Source organism: Asparagus officinalis, chromosome 10 (assembly GCF_001876935.1).
Source record: "Asparagus officinalis chromosome 10, Aspof.V1, whole genome shotgun sequence".
Lineage (NCBI taxonomy): Eukaryota > Viridiplantae > Streptophyta > Magnoliopsida > Asparagales > Asparagaceae > Asparagus > Asparagus officinalis.
In genome coordinates, this window is record NC_033803.1 from 11,202,521 (window position 1) to 11,222,226 (window position 19,706).

General features: G+C 37.0%; 2 protein-coding genes across 2 annotated transcripts in view; both read left to right on the forward strand.

The window, feature by feature from the left end:
- Positions 1-1,377, forward strand: part of LOC109826451 (amidophosphoribosyltransferase 2, chloroplastic-like) — a 7,067-nt gene extending 5,690 nt beyond the window's left edge. The window contains 2 exon segments of the mRNA XM_020393482.1: positions 120-282; positions 285-1,377. Of these exon segments, the coding sequence (XP_020249071.1) occupies positions 120-282; positions 285-1,237 (1,116 nt within the window). The 3' untranslated portion in view covers positions 1,238-1,377.
- Positions 8,928-19,706, forward strand: part of LOC109825236 (probable catabolite repression protein creC) — an 11,622-nt gene continuing 843 nt past the window's right edge. Inside the window, exons 1-10 of the mRNA XM_020392032.1 lie at positions 8,928-9,273; positions 12,460-12,777; positions 12,866-12,974; positions 13,070-13,163; positions 13,896-13,983; positions 14,078-14,161; positions 16,604-16,700; positions 16,811-16,898; positions 18,105-18,210; positions 18,297-18,389. Of these exons, the coding sequence (XP_020247621.1) occupies positions 9,124-9,273; positions 12,460-12,777; positions 12,866-12,974; positions 13,070-13,163; positions 13,896-13,983; positions 14,078-14,161; positions 16,604-16,700; positions 16,811-16,898; positions 18,105-18,210; positions 18,297-18,389 (1,227 nt within the window). The 5' untranslated portion in view covers positions 8,928-9,123. The remainder of the gene's footprint in view (positions 9,274-12,459; positions 12,778-12,865; positions 12,975-13,069; positions 13,164-13,895; positions 13,984-14,077; positions 14,162-16,603; positions 16,701-16,810; positions 16,899-18,104; positions 18,211-18,296; positions 18,390-19,706) is intronic.

Sequence of the window (19,706 nt, forward strand, 5' to 3'; positions counted from 1 at the left end):
CCCACAACGGCAACCTCGTCAACTACTCGTCTCTCCGCTCGGACCTCGAGGATAAAGGTACGATCTTTAACACGACGTCGGACACCGAGGTGATTTTGCATCTCATTGCGCATTCAAAGTTGAGACCTTTCATTGCCCACAACGGCAACCTCGTCAACTACTCGTCTCTCCGCTCGGACCTCGAGGATAAAGGTACGATCTTTAACACGACGTCGGACACCGAGGTGATTTTGCATCTCATTGCGCATTCAAAGTTGAGACCTTTCATTGCGAGGCTGGTTGAGCTTGTGAGGCTGTTGATGGGGCTTACTCGCTTGTGGTTTTGACTGAGGATAAGCTCTATGCTGTTAGGGATCCACGCGGGTTTCGCCCGTTGGTGATGGGTAGGAGAAGGACGAATGGGGCGATTGTTTTCGCATCGGAGACTTGCGCGCTCGACCTGCTTGATGCGGTGTATGAACGAGAGGTGAATCCTGGGGAAGTGATTGAAGTTGATGTTAATGATTTGTCAATAACTTCAATGTGTTTGATGCCGAAGAGGGAAAGGAAAGCTTGCATCTTTGAGCATATTTACTTTGCATTGCCGAATTCGATTGTATTTGGTCGAGCTGTTTACTCTTCTAGGCTGTCTTTTGGAGAATTGCTCGCTGAGGAGTCGCCTGTGAAGGATGCTGATGTTGTGATCCCTGTGCCTGATTCTGGGTTTTTCGCGGCGCTTGGATATGCAAACAAATCAGGGGTTCCTTTTCAACAGGGGCTAATTCGATCGCATTATGTTAGTAGGACATTCATTCAGCCTTCACAGGAGTTGAGAGATCTTGCAGTGAAATTGAAGCTTGCTCCTGTACCTGGAGTTCTTGAAGGAAAAAAGGTTGTGGTTGTTGATGATTCAATTGTGAGAGGGACTACATCGTCGAAGATTGTGAGGTTGATAAAGAATGCAGGGGCAAAAGAGGTGCATATGAGGATTGCTAGTCCTCCAATTGTTGGCTCTTGTTATTATGGGGTCGATACGCCAAGGACTGAGGAGCTGATTTCGAATAGGATGGATGTTGAGGGGATTAGAAGGAAAATTGGGTGTGATTCGCTTTCGTTTTTGTCATTGGAGAGCCTTAGGAAATTGCTCGGAGAGGAGGCATCAACATTTTGTGATGCTTGTTTCTCGAGGAATTATCCGGTGCCTCCGGTGGAGAATGAGGCTGACAGGGCGATGTCGGAGTTGGCGACAGTTACTTAGGGACAATGATGATGAGAGTATGTCTTATTTTGCCTTTTTATACAATGCTTACTTTTGCTTACAGGATATAGGAGATGAAGAGATTGGGTCATGTTTGTGACATGAGATTTTGAGTTTATGTATGAGTATATTTTGCTTTATTTATATGTTTTTTTGATAGATGTTGGATATTTATAACATAAGGGAATGGTTTTGGATTAAAAGGATAAAGTTACCAGTTGATTATTCTGTTATCTTGTCTTCTACTATATTTTTTGATGTCTTGATGTTTAGTTCATATAGTTGATTATGCAGTTTTTATCTCAACATGTGTTACTGTAATTAGTATGGGCGGATTTCTTTTTTACCTCTGTTTTTGTAATTTTGAATTCAAATTTTCATTTCACCAATCTGTTTTATTTGTTTAAACTTGGGTATCAACAAAAATTGTTACAATGAAGAATGAGGTTATTTTTTATTTGCCTTTTTGTATAATGCTTACTTGTGCATTCTTGATCTAGGCGAGGAAAAAATTTAGTCGTGGTTTGTGACTTTGAGATTTTTTTTTTAGTTTTTATTTTGTTTTTGTTATGTTATTGGGTTTTTTTTTTTTTTGCTTTATTTATGTCTTTTTGTTAGTGATGCGTTTGAGTTTTGAACATTTATAAGGGAATGAATTTTCGACTAGAGCTAACTTAAGTTGATGATTCTGTTGTATTTGCTTCAGTATATACTCTCTTTTTCTGATGTTTTTCCTTATGCTGGTTAATTGTGTAGCTTAGATCTTGGATTTTGTTATTGTAATTAGTTTTCATGAATGTGCTCATATTCATACCTTTTCTTTTATGCTTACTTCTCAGGTAAGGCTTGTGTTATTATTGGGTTCACACTAAATGGGATCGGTTATTTATATTGAAATTATCATTGCTTCAGCCAATGTGCTGATTGCAGGTAATAGCATCCATGTAGGCTGACAGAAATTGTTTTAACACATTTATTATTCTAGGGTTATATTTTTGCACGGTGTCTATCCGATGCCCATTCATCCTCAGAAGCATGATACAGGTTGGCTGACTACTTTTAAGTGAGTCGGCGCTGTTTAGCAACAACTTGAAGCCGGGTTTGATCCTGACCTCATTTTGAGAAATATTGTGTTTGGCAAAAACTGGGCCTTTACTGGCCAATTTTCCTTAGGCCGAAAAGGTGGCCAGTAAACTGGTTCTTTGTTGGACACCCTCCCTCTGGTTTATTCCTAAGTCCTATCCGATTAGGATAAAACTAGGCCTGGATCAATCTTGATCCAGGATTTGGACCATGACCAAGTTTGTAAGGAGAGAACTGAAGAGCTTTTCCCCTACCTCATTTTTCTAAACCTTATGGGACCTGTCTTTCATCATTAACTTCTTAGTCTTTATCATCATTATCATCATCAAAGCACATTGAAGTAGGAGGCCAGGGACCATAAGGATTTGTAAAATATTTTATAAACAATGATACCTGTCCATGGACAAGATCTGGCCTCAGAATAAGATCCATAGCAAAAGCTATTTTATTGATCATATGCAATTTGAGTTCAGTGAACTAAGTACCCAAATCCTCTCCATAATCTGAATGAATGGATTAAGAAGATAAGACACGTCAAAAGCTTATAGAGATTGTTAACCTCGTGGAAAACTTTGTTTACGGTTTACTCATGATGCCCTTGGGGTGTGGTAATTGACCAGCTTCAGTTTCTACTTAGCCGCCGCTGTATCAAACAATGAAAATTCGAATATATATGGTGAGAAACTCCATGAGGAAAACTCCCTGCTAAATATCTTGGGATGCCCCTGTCTGCTGGTAGATTGAGTATGGCTTAATGTCAACTGATGGTGGATAAAATCCTTCACGAGAGCAACTGTTGGTCCGCTAGAAGGTTATCGTATGCTGGGAAAATCATCTAATCAAGATCTGTCTTGTTTGGCATTCAGGTCTTTTGATCGAGTTGATTTATGCTTCTGAAATCTGTTTTTTAAAATGTTGATAAAGCTTGTAAGGAGTATTTGTGGGGAGGAACTGAGGAAGGGGTAACTCTCATAAATTACCTTTGGTGGCATGTAGTCATGTTTACAAATCTAAACATGTAGGAGGTCTGGGGCTATTTCATGCGGAAGTCTGGAATACATTCTCTATTGCAAAAATTATTTGGCATGTGCATTGTCGAAAGGAATCGCCGTTGATAATTGGGTTCATCAATTCTATTTAAAACATTCTGATACTCGGCATGTAAGTGTTAAAGGTGGCGTTTCTTGGCAATGGAAGAAAGTTCATGTTAAGAGACTTGTTAATGCATACTTGAGATATTTCAATTATTGAGCTGCTAAGGTATATGGCTTACTGTATCATGAGGATGACTTTGTTTCATGGTATTCTTTAGCGTGGAATCATCTTGAATCCCTAATTTAACGGTTTGGAGCTAAATGGAGGTTGTTTACTCAAGATAGGATGGAGAGGATGAGAATTTTACAGAATAACGGACGTTGTTTTTTGTTCTCAAGGTGAGAACATCAACCATTTGTTTTTCGAATGCCCATTTTCGGCTACAGTTTAGAGTACGATCCTGCGATGGAATGGTGGCGGTAATTGGCCTAGTCCGTTGGGATCGGATTTCACATTGGGGTTGCTTGCATCTCAGAGGGAGATCAGTTAAGAAGACAGTTGTTCCAGCATGTATTGTAGCAGGTACCTACATTGGGGTCGGGTCGGGTCAGTAGGTCGGGTCATAAATTATCACCCCTATATCTACCAGATAGATATAGATGGACAGGAACCGCATAATATTTAGCAGTAAAGGGGTCCTCTATTGAGCATATTGGGTTCGACATCAAGCGCGAGGTCTTCACATGGATGCTGCATACTAAAATTCCCCATCATAGTACTATGTATTTGACGTACAGGGGACTTGTTTCCTTGTTGTTTTCACTCGGGTGTGCCTGGGTTTTGTGTGATGTACTTTTGACGCTCAGTGGTAATGGAATTTTTTCAGTTACTTTTATTAAATAAAAAAAAAAAGAGTCCATGAGCTCTCAATTTTCCACATGAGTATGGAAATTTCTTGTCGCGCAACTTTGTCGGGTTGTTCACCAAGGCATATTGATATCTTGCTCAGTTTACGCTTTCCTCGGCTGGATAGGGACCGTCCTTCCAATTTGAGCCACAGAATTATATAATGCAACACAAGTTGGGGCTTATGCTCTTTTGATCATGCAACTAGTTGACTGGCTAATTCTGTTACATCTCAGCCAAAAAGCTAATTCTGTTTTTTTTTTTTATAATTTGTTTAGTTTGTTTCACTTTTAGCCCACGACCTCATGAGTCTTAAAAATTTCGAATGAGGTGTTTTTTTTTTTGTGAGATTACCTAGCTTCTAATGGCTTCTAAAATGTCCTGTGTGTAAATTTGCGATTCAAAATATGTGTGTTTTGCTCTCGTTTACTATGCCTCCTAAGTTTTTTGTACTGACATCATATGCCAGTTGACTGGCAGTTCGTTCCGCGATGATGTTAGTGGCCATAAGTTTGTATTTAGGGGCTGTTTGTTTCTTCGTTTTTGGGTGGGAAAGAGCCCGAAAGCTGCCACAGATGGGACTGCTGTGGAGTTTATTGTAATGACTAAAGTTGTAATAGATTCGATAGCAATGAAGAAATCAACTTTCACCGCAAACAGGGTGCTACACAGTCAAGAGTGGATACCGACTTCTTCGCCACACTATGCTTGATACTGCTTCCACCTCGGATTCTAGGGTAGCGAAGTGGTGGTCCTTGAATGGCATGCGAAGATCCCACCAAAGATTAGAGTGTTCCTTTAGCGTCTGTTCTATGATGCTCTCCCCACCTCAGCTGGTTTATCTCGCAGGGGATCTCTGTACCCCCTAGTTGCCGCATTTGCTCTGCTGCCTTTGAGACCGCCTTTCATATCTTCGCTGTCTGCTCCTTTGCTCGTTTAGTGTGGGAGTCCTTAGATCTTTGGGAAGTGATTGATGGTTTTCGAGGCACGTCTTGTGGTGATTTTCTTTTCCATCTCACATCTGTTTGCCCTGGGGACTCTCTGGCTTTGGCTTTCACAAACATGTGGTTTATCTGCCACAGATGGGACTGCTGTGGCAGCTTTCGAGCTCCTCAGTCTCCAACCAAACGGACCCTTACACCCTTTCTTTTTGTGTACGATAAATCTTATGTACATGTATACGTGTTAACATTACTTGTGTACCCGCACGAACTGTATTCCTATGTGCAAAAGCTACAGTTTTTTTAATTTTTAATTTGAGAGAAAAAGACGCAGCTTTTAGTATGGCTTTTATGCTTCTCCAGTTCACCAGAGGATCTGTTTGGTTGGATGGAAATGAAGTTGCAAATGTAAATAGAACAATCAGATTTGTAAATATATTGCTTAATTTACAACTTTGTGGTTAAGAAAAATAAATGTGGGGGGGGGGGGAGGAATATGCGCTCTCATGGTGGTGGTGGTGGTAGAGAGGCCTCGGTCTTGGTGACTCAGATTCTCTGTTTTGTGGAGGAAGAGGATAGAGTTAGAGGTCTCTCTCATGACTTTGTCACCCTTCCAAATGGCCTTCTACTTGGTATCCCCCTGCTCTTGGTTTGCTGAAGCTCAACACAGATGTTGTTGTTCATTTGGAATGAGATATTATTGGTTTGGGAGGTGTTATTCGGGATCACCATGGACATGTGATTGGTTGCTACTCTATGGGGATCAGGGGCCCTATGTCTGTGGATCATGCAGAGCTATTGGCTGTCCTGGAAGGCATTCACTTTGTTCGGCGTATGAACTGGAGGATTTCAGTGGTGAAAATTGACTCTCTAAAGGTTGTCTCCTTGGTGGACTCTCATTTTCCTTTTACTTCCTTGGCTCCTATCGCAAATAAAGTTTGCGCTGATCTGACTATTACTAACTGCTCTAAAGTTTCTTATGTAAGGCGCACTGGTAATGATGTTGCTCATTCCCTAGCTAAGTCGGTTGACTATGCTACTACCAATTTGGTAGGACAAAAGCTCCACTATTTGAAAAGGGAATTAAAAAATAAAGATAATTCCACCTCATTAAGAAAAATCTTTTCAAATCCAATTAGTGAAACCATCTACACATAAGTTTCCTTATATATGACAAAATTTTGTAGCTTTTACCTGATTATTTTTTAACCTAACACTAAACACCAAAACCAAATAGCCCCTAAATTATGCTGTTGTGTAGTGCACGAATAAACATACACCAGCTGTAGGAACTATTTTGGTTACATACTATCCTATACTATATATCATAAAAGATCAATTACTGGATGGTCTGACTATTGCTTGTTGCTCTAAAGTTTCTTATGTAAGGCGCACTGGTAATGATGTTGCTCATTCCCTAGCTAAGTCGGTTGACTGTTTGTCCTCTTGTTTTTGGTCTGTTTCTATTCCTTTGTTTTTGAGACAGAGTGTTGTTGAGGACTTGGCTGGTTAGTTTACCCTACCTGCCTTTTAAAAAAATATATATTATAGAAGACCAATTATGTGTGGCCGCGTCGAATGAAGATTGAGGGACAAACTACAAATTCACGGATGAGACCCGCCCACTTAAGTTTTTCCTTTAAAAGCATGCCTTTTGTCAACTTTAAACCCTTTAGAAAAGCTAATTTGAACCCACTCACTCAACTTCGGTTTTAGACCTGGGAATGTTTTACCTGGACATGTTTAAACATGTTTACTTTTACGTTTAAGCCCTGTGGTAATGTCATTGCAATAATTTTCAATATAGAAATTCAAAATTTTAAAGTTTTACCTTTGGAAATTGCATCTTTGATACTGTAAGGGGTTGTTTGTTTCCATAAACTTAGAAATCTTGCATTTCGAAAATGGGATCCGCAAGTTAAAAATCATGGTTTTTTATTTTTTTTAAGTAAATACGCGTTTGTTTGGCATTTTTATAGTATGGATTTGGGGTTGGCATCTAGGATAGACTTATCAAATATAGCTCCCTAAATTTTTGCCGATTTCAACTAGATTTGTGATTTTAGTAACACATCGTCAACAAAATTCATGTGCAACCAAACAAACTTTTGTTGGAATTTATCCTTCAAGCAAATCCTCTTTAATGTTTATTGCAAACAAATAAGATTTTGAATATAGATTTTTCAAAATCTCTTACATGCATCAGGATGCAATCCACGAGCCAAACAACTGCTAATAGTAGTTCATTGATCAACCTCGTAAATGATTTGGTGGTTGAACATAATGAGTAATCCAAGAAATTGAAATTTTAGATGAAGTTGTTAGTTCCCTTCAATGGAATAAAATCAACGTTGACTCTTACGATAAGAATGAAAGATTGATAATAAAAAGAGGCTAAATTGCACTTAAATGTCCTATAGTTTCACCAACATTGCATCTAACTGATCCCAATTTTAAAACAGAGCAAATAAATACCTCACAGTAATTAAATGCGGCAGATTAATGCCCTGAAGTTAAAAAAATCCGGATGGTGTTAATATTTCTCTACGTACCCAAGATTATCATATAACACATGGTATTAAAGTATAGCTTTTAGAAACTTTAGGGTATTAAAGTAAAGTTATTTACAAAATGAAAGTATTTATATACAATATTAGGTAAACAATATGGCATCAACATGCAACATTAAGTAAATAAGAGGGGACCAAAGTGCAACATTTTAAAACTTTAAGACATTTATCTATAATATTTAAATATTATGGGGTATTCATTTGCTCGGTTTTAAAACAAAAATCGCTTAAGTGTAAGGTTGGTGAAACTATAGGGCATCTAACTACTATTTAGCCTTAAGAAAAGGTTTAATATAAGCTCAAAGCATATGAGCCTGATTTTTAAAACAAAAATTTTCAGCTTTACATTAAATTAATAATTAGTGTCCAATGGATTTTTGTCAAGGATATTCTCTCAAGCTAGACAATTTCCTAAATTGCGTTAGTCCAGCTTATCACCTTTGAAACTTGAAAATCTAATCGAAAAGATATAGTTAAATCTAGATAAGAAGAAAAACGAAAAAGAAAGGCTATAATCAAAAGTTATACTTTTAAATTAAAAGTTGAATAAAAAAAATTGGTCCTTAAGTGTTCTCGCCGTGTAGAGTAGATCAACTCATGTAAATCTGAATTTAAAAAGTCAAATATTATTCCCTTATATTTTTCATATTTTGACTTAGTCCCTGCTATCAATGAGGCTGCTTTTAGTCTTAAGTTATTTGAACTAGCCCCTCAAATTATTAATATTGCTATTAGGTCTCCCTGGTCTGAAATAATTTTGAAATTAGTTCCGCAAATCAGTAGTATAATTAGCAATTAGAGAGATAAGTAAGAAACACCTTACGAGGAACTAGGACCTCATAGAAATTCCGATGATTGAAGGAACTAATTTCTCTAGTAATTCCAATGATTGCCTGGACCAAATCATAATATCTTAAAAATTATGGGACTTACTAATAATTTTAATTATCTGGGGCCCTAGTTTCTAAATATAAAAGATGTAAAGGACTAGTACTAAAAAGACCCATTTAAAAAAAAATATGAAGAAAGTTTATGGGCTGTGCCTGTGAATTTCTCAGTGGATCTTCATCACAAATAAAATATGTCAATTTGACAAGGCGGTATATGCAAAAAAGCAGAAACAGTTCTCCTCCTAAAATCTTTTTCGAAGGTCTCGGCGTCATTCTTCACTTCCTCTCTCTTCTCTCTCTCTCTCTCTTCTCCTCCTCGCTCTCTCTCTCTCTCATCGCAATTCCCAATTCAAATGTCAAAAACCCTAATTCCCATCGAAAATCTCCGGCGATCGCCAGAAATCGTTTGAGAATCGCCGCAGTACCCTTTCTACCCCTTTGAGAATCGCGAAATACCGATCATGTCCCTGCCGCCATCATCCTCCATGAACTCCCAATCGCCGAGCTTGAAGACCTACTTCAAGACTCCAGAGGGAAGGTACAAGCTTCAGTATGAGAAGACTCACCCTGCTGGCCTTCTCCATTACTCTCATGGCAAGGCCGTGTCTCAGGTCGATCTCTTTCACTTGGGCCTAAGAATTAGGGTTAGGGTTTTCGAATTTCTAGGGTTTAGATTGATCTCAGTATGCTTTACCTTGTAATTGTGCCGCTAGTGAAAATGCTTGAATTTTGGGCATGAAAATGATGTAACTTGGGCCAATCCCTCAATTGGTTAGTTTCATAGTGATTTAGTAAGGGAATCCGTGACCAAACTTTTTTCTGATTTAGCTGTTCTGTAGTTTCCTTTTCATTTGATATTGGTTTCAGTGATTTGTGCTGTTATTTCATTAAAATGGAACCTAAGATGGCCGAAATGCGAATAAAGCAGACGATGAGATCTTAATTTGATTACTGGGTTTGTAATTTACTTGGTCATTGGTAGTTGATTTTATTTATATAGATAATTAGCAAATGCTAAACAGAGGATTAGCAGTTTGACGTCTATATATAAGGATAAAGGAGATGAGCAAAGATTTTCAATCTATTATGGGGCTGAGCTTTATGAGACATGCATGAAACTATGTCAGGAATCGGCATCTGAAAACCTATTTTGATTTTATGCTAGGGAAATCAACTATGGAAGGTGATTGATTAGTAAAACAAATAACGGAGATGTATAGAAGAAGGATATATGCAGTTAAATTGATGTGACTAAACATATATATGATCAAGTAACTAACATGATGTGAATGATTGGAAGGAAGTACATGTCATTCTTCATCACTATAGGTTTACAACCGGTATCAATATTAAATCTTTATCTCTTTGCCTAGTTATGGATGATCTTCCTCGGAGTATTTAGGATTAATTCTGCAGCAATTATTGTTACCAATGACGTGATGCTATTTGATGGGGCTAGGAAATGAATAATGCTTAAAGTAGAAACCTGAAGAGAAGCTTGGCAGTAAAAAAGTTAAAGAGTTTGTTGATTGACAAAAGAATATTTAGATACTTTAGCATAATTGAGAAGGAAAGTAAACGTATAATACAGTTGATTGTTAGACGTGGGTGGCCATTTTCCAAGATGGTATACCTCGTGGAAAATGTGTTTCATAGAATGAAAGGAAACGATATTAAGGACCCAACTCCAACATTATTTGACATAATTGATTTTGAAGTGGGGTCTAAAATATTTTTATTGGGGGTTGAATGGTGACAGAGACACAATTCCTACATCTGAAGCCAACATGTTCAACATGAGTTTGAAATGGATAAAGCTTTCAAAATCAAACTCAAAACTTTATACTAGTGAAAATTAGCCCTCCATGCCCCAGAAAGATTTTGTAATTTCACATTCTATGTATATCTATTTTGCCAATAGTAATTTGATATGGAATTTTTTATCATTCTATTTTTTCATTGTGAAACTTAGTTTTTGTTAAATAACTCAGATATGCGAAGGTCTTTTAGCTGGATGTCAACCCAAATCCTCTTATATCAAATTTTAGTGGCCATTGAGGGCTGGTCATGGGTGTCATGTTCCTGTGATTGGACTCAGTCACCGATTGCACCAAATGAACAAATACACTGCTTCTTCATTATATTTGACCAAGTTTTATGACTCTGTCACCAATTAACAGATGCATTCATGTTAGCATCAAAAAATTTGACCAAGTTTTATGCCTCTTGAGTGTTACTGTTACCAATTGAAATAATTAGAAAATAAAAGAAGCATGGAAAACATAAGAAAAAGAAATAATTTGTTTTTCTAAATTATTTCTTCTTCTTATGTCTCTTTGCTTCTTTTATGTTCTAATTATTTCAAACGGAAACACTCAAGAGGCATAAAACTTGATCAAATTTTTTGACGCTAACATGAATACATTTGCTAATTTTGTCTAATTTGTTTTCATTGTGTGTGAGTTACTTGTTCATGTGGCGTAAAACTCAGAAAATTAAACTATGCATTTTAGATTTTCTTTTTCTATTGTTCTATACTTTATGAGGTTTTAACATGGGAGTAGCAAATCTAGAAATTTGATTCTTAGTTTATCACGGCATTTCTACATATGGATTTCTTCTATCTATTTAAAGAGTAGATACGAATATAGACAACACATTTTTATGAAATAAAAAACTGGAAATGGATGAATAACGGTTAACTAAGTAAAGTACATCCATAGCATCGGAATATAGAACATTGGACTTAATAGCAGTATCTGAATAAAACTTAAAACCAATTATACTGGGTCCTTTTTTAAGTCTGATATCAAGTTCAATATTTGAACTTTTATCCTTATCTGCAGGGGGAAAAACAAAGATAAATATGGTCATACTTCTATACACTTAAGACCACTCTGTTTACAACCCTGAATTCTAAGCATTTGATTAGAAAGATTAAACTCGAGCTTGAGTTAGCTGTAATCTCAAAAATCAGTCAACCTATTACTGATCATAATACCACCTACTTCGTGATGTTCACATTTAATAAAAGCTATCACTAACTAGATTCTCCACCAATGTAGCATACGATGTTTTCTTAAAATTCAGCTGAACTCATTACCAATCGTCCCAACCTACTTCATCGTATTCAGCTTATAGCTATGGTTTGCCAACACAGCATAAATTTCTACCAGTCATGTTTCTGGATTTTCCTGCATTTTCTGTTTGTTTCTACTATGTTCTCATTGACTGATTGAAAACCTGAACTTTAGCTTTAAGTTCCTGAGACCCATAAGTACATTATTAATTTTCTTGACTTCCAATTAGGAACATGGGGTCCTACTTTTTTCAAGTTGGATGCAACTGTATTTTGTTTATTCTTAAGTTTATTAGAAATTGTATTTTCTTATGACGTTCTACCAATATGAGTATTTTTGCTGCTTTTTACACAAATTTTTATATTCGTCTTCAAATATGCTGAACCATCTGAAAGTTTATAATGAACTTTAACATAAGTAGTCTTTTTTTTATCTATTACTCTGAATCGAGTCTGATTTCCTTCTCCATGAAGCATAAGGTGTAACAATGCATTTTATGATTTCATCCATTTATTTTCTTTTTGCAACTTCCAATTTGCCATTTTCACATCTTCTTTCTGCTATTTTGCCTTTTGTTACTTTTCTCTTTTCGTTCTTGAAAGACCTATATTTCAGGTTTTCAGCCTGAATTGGGTGGAAACTGAAGACATATAATAAATTCAGCTAAAAACAAGCAGATGCAGTTTCTAAAAGACACCAGTTTTTTGTTGTCTTCAGCTGACGGTCGCATATTTGAAAGAGAAACCGGCAACTCAACGGCCAACAACACCCACCACACCGAGCTCCAGTAGCGGAGTACGGTCAGCTGCAGCTCGGTTTCTCGGAGCCAGTAACGGAAGCCGTGCCCTGAGTTTTGTTGGTGGAAATGGATCAAGCAAGGTGGTCTCTGGTAGTAGTAGGGTTGGAGGGTCATTTGGAGGTTCTACTGGATCAAGTGCCTCTAGTATAATCTCCAATTTTGATGGCAAAGGGACTTATTTAATTTTTAATACTGGGGATACTCTTTTCATCAGTGACCTGAATTCACAAGACAAGGTTTCATTTCTTTACTTGTTTTGACTTCTGATATTTGATCATGTTAAGTTCTCTTAGAGCTCAGGGCCTGATTTGCAATGTTACATAGGACCCTATAAAGGCAATTCATTTTAGCCATTCAAACCCTGTTTGTCATGCATTTGATGCTGAGGCCAAGGATGGACATGATTTGCTCATTGGGTTGCATTCTGGTGATGGTAAGTGTGGGTACTTTGTTGGATAATGCCCCTTTTTTAGTTATATGACACCATACTAATTGGAGTATCTGTGGTTTACTTGCATGGTGCTTTAGTCTACTCGGTATCATTAAGACAACAATTGCAGGACATTGGGAAGAAACTCGTGGGTGCTCAGCATTATAACAAAGAAGGCACAGTCAATAACAGGTATTTTTGATCATTTGATTTCTACTGATGGTAATATGCAAGAGCAATCAATATGAAACTTATCTCTCTATCCTCGAGAATACATAATAAATAACATCCTTTATGAATTTATGCAATACTAAAAATAATCAATAGTATCTCAATTGTCCTTTTTCTGCATGGTACTTTCTCTTCATGTGCTAGTTTGGAGTTGAAAGCTACGTCTGTCTATTCCTTGCATGGTCATCCGTCTTGTGCAAAATAGTGTATCTATTAGTTGGATAAATGATCTCATATGTATTGTTTGTAACCTGTAAATGAATCACAAGTGAAAATGTGCTATGCCTCATTCGAATACAAGATATTACTGTTTTTTTGTGAGAAGAATGTGGTAGATGATAGCGCAGGATTTCATGAAATCAGATTGGGCATTCTTAAAGCAGACATATTAGTATATTACCTTGAGGCCATGTCACAATCTCTATAAATTTTTGTGACTACGAAGAGAATGTAGAGTCAATTATTTCTGAAGCTTCAAGTGTTTCATGTTTCCTATTGTTTTTCTTATCTGTTACAAGATTTTCGTATTAAGATCTCAATCAGATCTCCTTTATCTTTAACAGCTAAGTTAGTACTGCAAGCCTGATGGTCTCTTCTGTTATTCTGTCCTTATTTTTATGCAAGATTCATATTAAATCCTTATTTCAAACTTCATATTCTTCAGATAGTTAGAAGGCTTTCTGTTCTTTGCAGCCGTTGCACTTGTGTTGCTTGGGTGCCAGAAGGTGATGGCGCTTTTATTGTGGCACACGCTGATGGAAATATATATGTGTATGAAAAAGTGGGTCTGGAAGCCGCCAGGATATACAAACACTCATCATTCTGTCGCCACATAAGTTTTAATTTATTTAAATTAGTGTCTACTTATTTTGCAGAGTAAGGATGGAACTGTAGATTGTTCGTTTCCTGTTGTCAAGGATAACACTCAGTTCAGTGTTGCACATGCACGGTCAAGTAAGGTATCATGCCATTCTACATCTCAGCGGCTGACAATTCTCAAACTAACTGAAGAATATGTATACTCTGAGTTTTCTGCTGTCTATTCTTAATCTTATACTGACCAAAGAATATATGTTGGTAATCTGTAGGAAGAAAATCTACCTTGCAATAATTGTGTCAACACTGCTGTTGGGAGTTGGAATATCAACCTCTGGTCGATATTCATCAAAACTCTCTACTTTACCATCAAACCTTACTTTCCACTATAACTTGTCATTTTTCCTCATCATTAAAATCATTTTCTCTCTTTCGTGACTACCTGAACTGATTGAAAGGATAGTTAATGCAACTGAGAAGCAATATTACATGCTAGATCTCATTTTGGCACCACTAGAAGAAATCTAAATATATAATCTCTGAAATCCATTTAAAGAGGAAAAAGGAAAGTCCCAATAGTAATTTAATAAGTGTCAAAGTTACCTACAAAAAGTTATAAAGGTCTTTATACAAACATGCCGAGAAAGAGTCGTAATATAGTAGATCAAACCTAAAAGGAAAGTGTTAAAATTAAAATATAAATCTATGCAAGGGAACTTTGGAGGCTAAAAGCATCACTGAAATGATTGAATTTTGCGCAATGACTTGTTGATCAACCAAACAATGGTGATGGCTGTCTTCTGCATCTTTTGAAGATCTTCTTTCGATAGATCACATCGATCATATCTCTTGACCAAAAGTCATGGCTGCATAAAGTTTAATTTTGGAAATCATGATGAATCAGTGATGCCAATCTATTGCCTTATCTTCTGGCTGTTTAATTGCTCTGGACAATTATCTAAGACTTAAGACCTTTACAATTTAGCAGCAAGTTATGGCTTAGGCTCTAGGGTCTTTAGTGGTAAAATACATCCAAAAAGGTTTAAGCTAGGTATTAAAAAAAAGAAACAATAGAAATAGAGAAAAAATTGAGTAAAAGGTCTAAAATAGAAAGATATAGCTTTCGATGGTTCACATTTATAGGCGATAAGAAACATAATATCTCAAAGACATAATTATAACTCATCAATGTCAAAGAAGAGAATTCTAGAAAGTGGTGACAGAATATGCTTATTAAGTTTTAGTTATTTAAACAATAAATTACATACTATACAAGAACAAAAAAATGAAACTACAAAGATCAAGGAGATGTAGATATATAACGGAACATAGAATACTAAAGAAAAGAAGCGTAGTATCATGAAATTGATTTTTTTTTAAATAAAGAAATAAAGTTCATCATAATAAATCTACAATATTGTTTCTACTGACTTCGGTTAGTTAAATACAACATATTCACTTTAACATTCTTAGGTAGGAAAAGAGTCATCAATTTTCAACTTTAAAGAGTGAAGATAACATTAAATATCAATACAAAAATCAAGAGGAGAACAAATTATAATGAATTCAGAAATTTGGCAAAATGGTATGAGAGAATTCCACAATAAAACAATTAAATAATTAAGAATTGATTTTTAGTATTTGAAGGTTTTTACTTCAGAAGATCCTTTCCTATTTAACGTGGTTGTCGTAAGATCATAGAAAAAACAGCAACATGGAAAATACACCTTTATGAAACCAAAACTGGTTTTAATTGAGTTTAATTAGGCAAAATAAATGCATGGTGGGTGGACCTGCATTTTTTATCCCACTTTTGCACTTTAGAAAGCAGGTTAAAGGTCAGTATAAGACTTCGAGTCTTTAAAGTGTGTTAGGTGTTTTTACTATAGCTTTTGGCCAAAACCAAGTGACCACTGGTTTGTTTTAGCCAAGGCTGGGCTTTAGCATATCTTTGAGGGTTTTTAGAACAATGGTTTAATGATCAAAACATTTTGAAACCCATACAATCCTTTATTGGGTTAAAATATCCTATGTGATACGTTTTATGTACACGGATGTGTTGGCATGGGTCCTAACTCTTGTTGACTATGATGTAGTTGAGGGACTCCAATATCAACAACCAAAGGAGTAGCTTGGATAGTATAAGTGATTTACTTAAGTACTGCAAATGGTAGCTAACCTGAGTTCAGTATCAAGCTATTTATGGTCTTTTTTGTACATCTGTGGCTTTTTTATGCATTATTCATCTTAACCGTGTACTTTGATAATTATCAGCTGTTGCTCCCAATTTAGCTTAATACTGCGGTGAAACCCTCATAATTTACTGTACTGATTTTAAATGGTCATCTAGTTTTGTATTGAAGTACTGAGTTTATGTCTGTACACTTAAGTGACTGCTGTATTAGAGGTGAGCTAATGGTGCTATGATGCGCCTGATATAGTCATTACGGGGTTACCTATTATTATTGTTAGCCAAATATTGGCTTTTGTTTGTTCATCTATTGAATTATTCTACCATGCTCATTTATACATGTGTATCTTAATATCATAAAATCCCTTAAGGTTGTCTTTTAAAATATGTGCAGAGCAATCCTATTGCTAGGTGGCATGTTTGCCAGGGTACAATCAACAACATTTCTTTTTCGATGGATGGGACATATTTGGCGACTGTTGGTAGAGATGGTAATTATTCATCTGAAATATAAATCTTTCTTAAGAGGGGGAAAAAATGTCCTTGTGTTTACTCACAGTGTCACCTGTTTCACATTTATTGAATGAGCTGCCCTTTTCAGGTTATTTAAGAGTGTTTGACTACTCGAAGGAGCAACTAGTATGTGGTGGGAAAAGTTACTATGGTGCTTTACTCTGTTGTGCTTGGAGGTAATGACATCAAACGTGTAATCTTTATATTATTTGACCACTTGCATGTCTAGTTAGGCTTATTCGGCACGCACTCAGCTTGGATTCTAAATACTCTCTGGTTACTGTTAAAGTTTAACTGCAACTTTCAAGCTCTTATAATCTTGACTATTATTTTATGATGTGTCAACTGTTCTGTGGCAGTTCCCTTCCTTTCAGTATTTTCCTGTTTTATTTTTATATGATGCAAAAGCTCCATATTTCTCCTTCCATCATGAGAGATGCATTTTAATGCGAAAGAACCTATGAGGCCTTGAAGGACAGTAGAATAAAAATCAAGAGTGAATTGCCATAGCCATATTGGATGATATATGAGTTTTAAGTTTCTCCTTGTAACAACCTCCTGCTGGAAAATAGCCCCTATACCCCTTCAGCGCATTACCATCCTGCTAGATGCATGTGTGTTCACTCCCCCTAGATGCATGCACATGTGCTCACACACAAACACATACACACAATCAAGACCTAGGAAACAAATGGCAACCATATGCGCTGTTTCTAACTTGTGATGGGTAAAATAGTCATTTTCTTATATGTCGCCATATGTTTTGCGTGTTATCCATGAAGGAGCGACCAACTTAATTTTTCATGTGCACCCATGTAGAAGGTATTTATACGCACTTTTACAGCTATCACACTCTATAATGTAACAACTTCGGACAAATGCACTTTTTGATTTAATATCCTCGAGATAGTATCTTTTAATAAATAGAATACATTAAGATGAATTTTGTAATGTGTATACTTTGGCATGTTTAGACAACCATGGACATCATGAAATATACTAATTCTTTGAGAAATCTACATTTCAAATCTAGGAAGTCCGTTTGGCAGGTAAAATAGCAACTTTACGAGTTAATGACCTTATCACAATGACGTGACATCCAATTTCCTTATCCGAGCTAGAACTTTCATTTTGCATTTTGAAATACCAGAGATGTACTAAACAAAAAAAAGTGTGACCTTAAGACCTTATATCCAAATGGACCTTACACGTGTAGTTTCTCCCATTGTTGTTTCTATCCGTAATTCTTTAAAATTTATTTCGGTTCATTCTCTTTTATAGCTGCATGTCAATTTTGTCAAGCATGAATTGGTTACATATTAAATCCATGGGACTAAAGTCTAATATACGGTATTTTTGGCCTGACTTTTTTACTATTTCAGTTCTGATGGGAAGTACATACTGACTGGTGGTGAAGATGATTTAGTTCAAGTCTGGAGCATGGAGGACCGGAAAATAGTAGCATGGGGCGAGGGGCATAATTCTTGGGTAATCTGAAGATATTAATTCTTGGGTAAAATCTGGAGATATATTTTGCATCACTTCTCTGCTAATATTAATTAGTTTATCGCCAGGTTAGTGGAGTTGCTTTTGATTCCTATTGGTCATCTCCAAGTTCTGATGATACAGGAGAAAATGTCATATATCGGTTCGGTTCTGTTGGCCAGGTAAAAGTTTTACCTAAATCAGTCTCACGCACACAAACATAAACAATTGTACCCATGCACGGACCATAATCACAATTATCAGGACCTCATGCTTTATCGAATCTCCTTCTGGGGTCAGCTAAATGAATTATACCGCGCTATTCTCTCTAGTTAAGGAGACGTCGTGCAATATTATCATATATGTGGTACCTTTGATTAGAATTTTGTTTATCATTAGCACTTAATCTCATAGTTAGCTGCCTACTCAACTTCAGTCCTTGACCTCTATCCATTTGGCATGGGACCTCTATTACGAGAATTCATTCAAAAGCTCAACCATTAGATTCTCTATAATATTTCTCTTTTTCTTTCCGTGTGTAATAATCACCATAGTAATAATGAATCTTGGTCCCAGCCTTCTAGTTAGAGGGGATCATATGATTTCACACTTACAATTTCTTTGTTTGGGATACTTATGGTTAAATTTCACAAATGACAAAACCCCCTAAAATTTAGGGCGTTTCCATTCCCCTGAACTTAGCTCAGAATATTTATGGTTAAATTTCACAAAGCCCCCAAAAACTTTAGGGTGTTTCCGTGAAAGCCTCTGAACTTCGTTTTTCCCCCCCACTAAAGCCCCCATAACATCTCAAGCAACCCCCAGAACTTTTAACTTTTCCCTCAAATCCCCTGAAAAGTCCCTCTCTCTCTTTTATCCCCTGAAAAGTATCTATCTTGTTGTTTACTATTATTTTCGATATCCGTGGACCACCGGGGCACTCAGATCTGGTCCGAGAAAATCAGGCAGAGTTTCGTCTATCCGCGAAGGGATTTAGAAACTCTGAACCCCGTCGATCTGCGTGAGATCTCAGAGGTGTAAAGCTTATGTCTCGGCTAAAACGAGGCACTAGCTCTCCTTTGTATCACCGCTAAGGGCAACACTAAGGGAAAAGAAGGGGGAATGAAGAAGAAGACTCCTTTGCTGCAGAAGGCTCGCTCACTCCTCGATCCGGCAGGGCTTCGCCGCTCTCTTAGAAAACCCCGACTCCTTCCTCCGGCAGGGCTTCGCCGCTCCTCTCTGGAATTTCAGATCTCAAAGGCTAAAGCTCTAGATCTGAAATTTCTCTCCCAAAACCAAGGCCAAGAGAATGGAGGCCCTAGGGGCCTATTTATAGGAAAACAAAGGGGGGGTAGGGGCTGGTTGAGGACACCCCCTAGGGGGGTGTCTCGGCTCCAAAACCGAGACACCCCTTGGGGTGTCTCGGCCATGGCCGAGACACCCCCCATGGGGTGTCTCGGCCAAGGCCGAGACACCCCCTTGGGGGTGTCTCGGCCAAG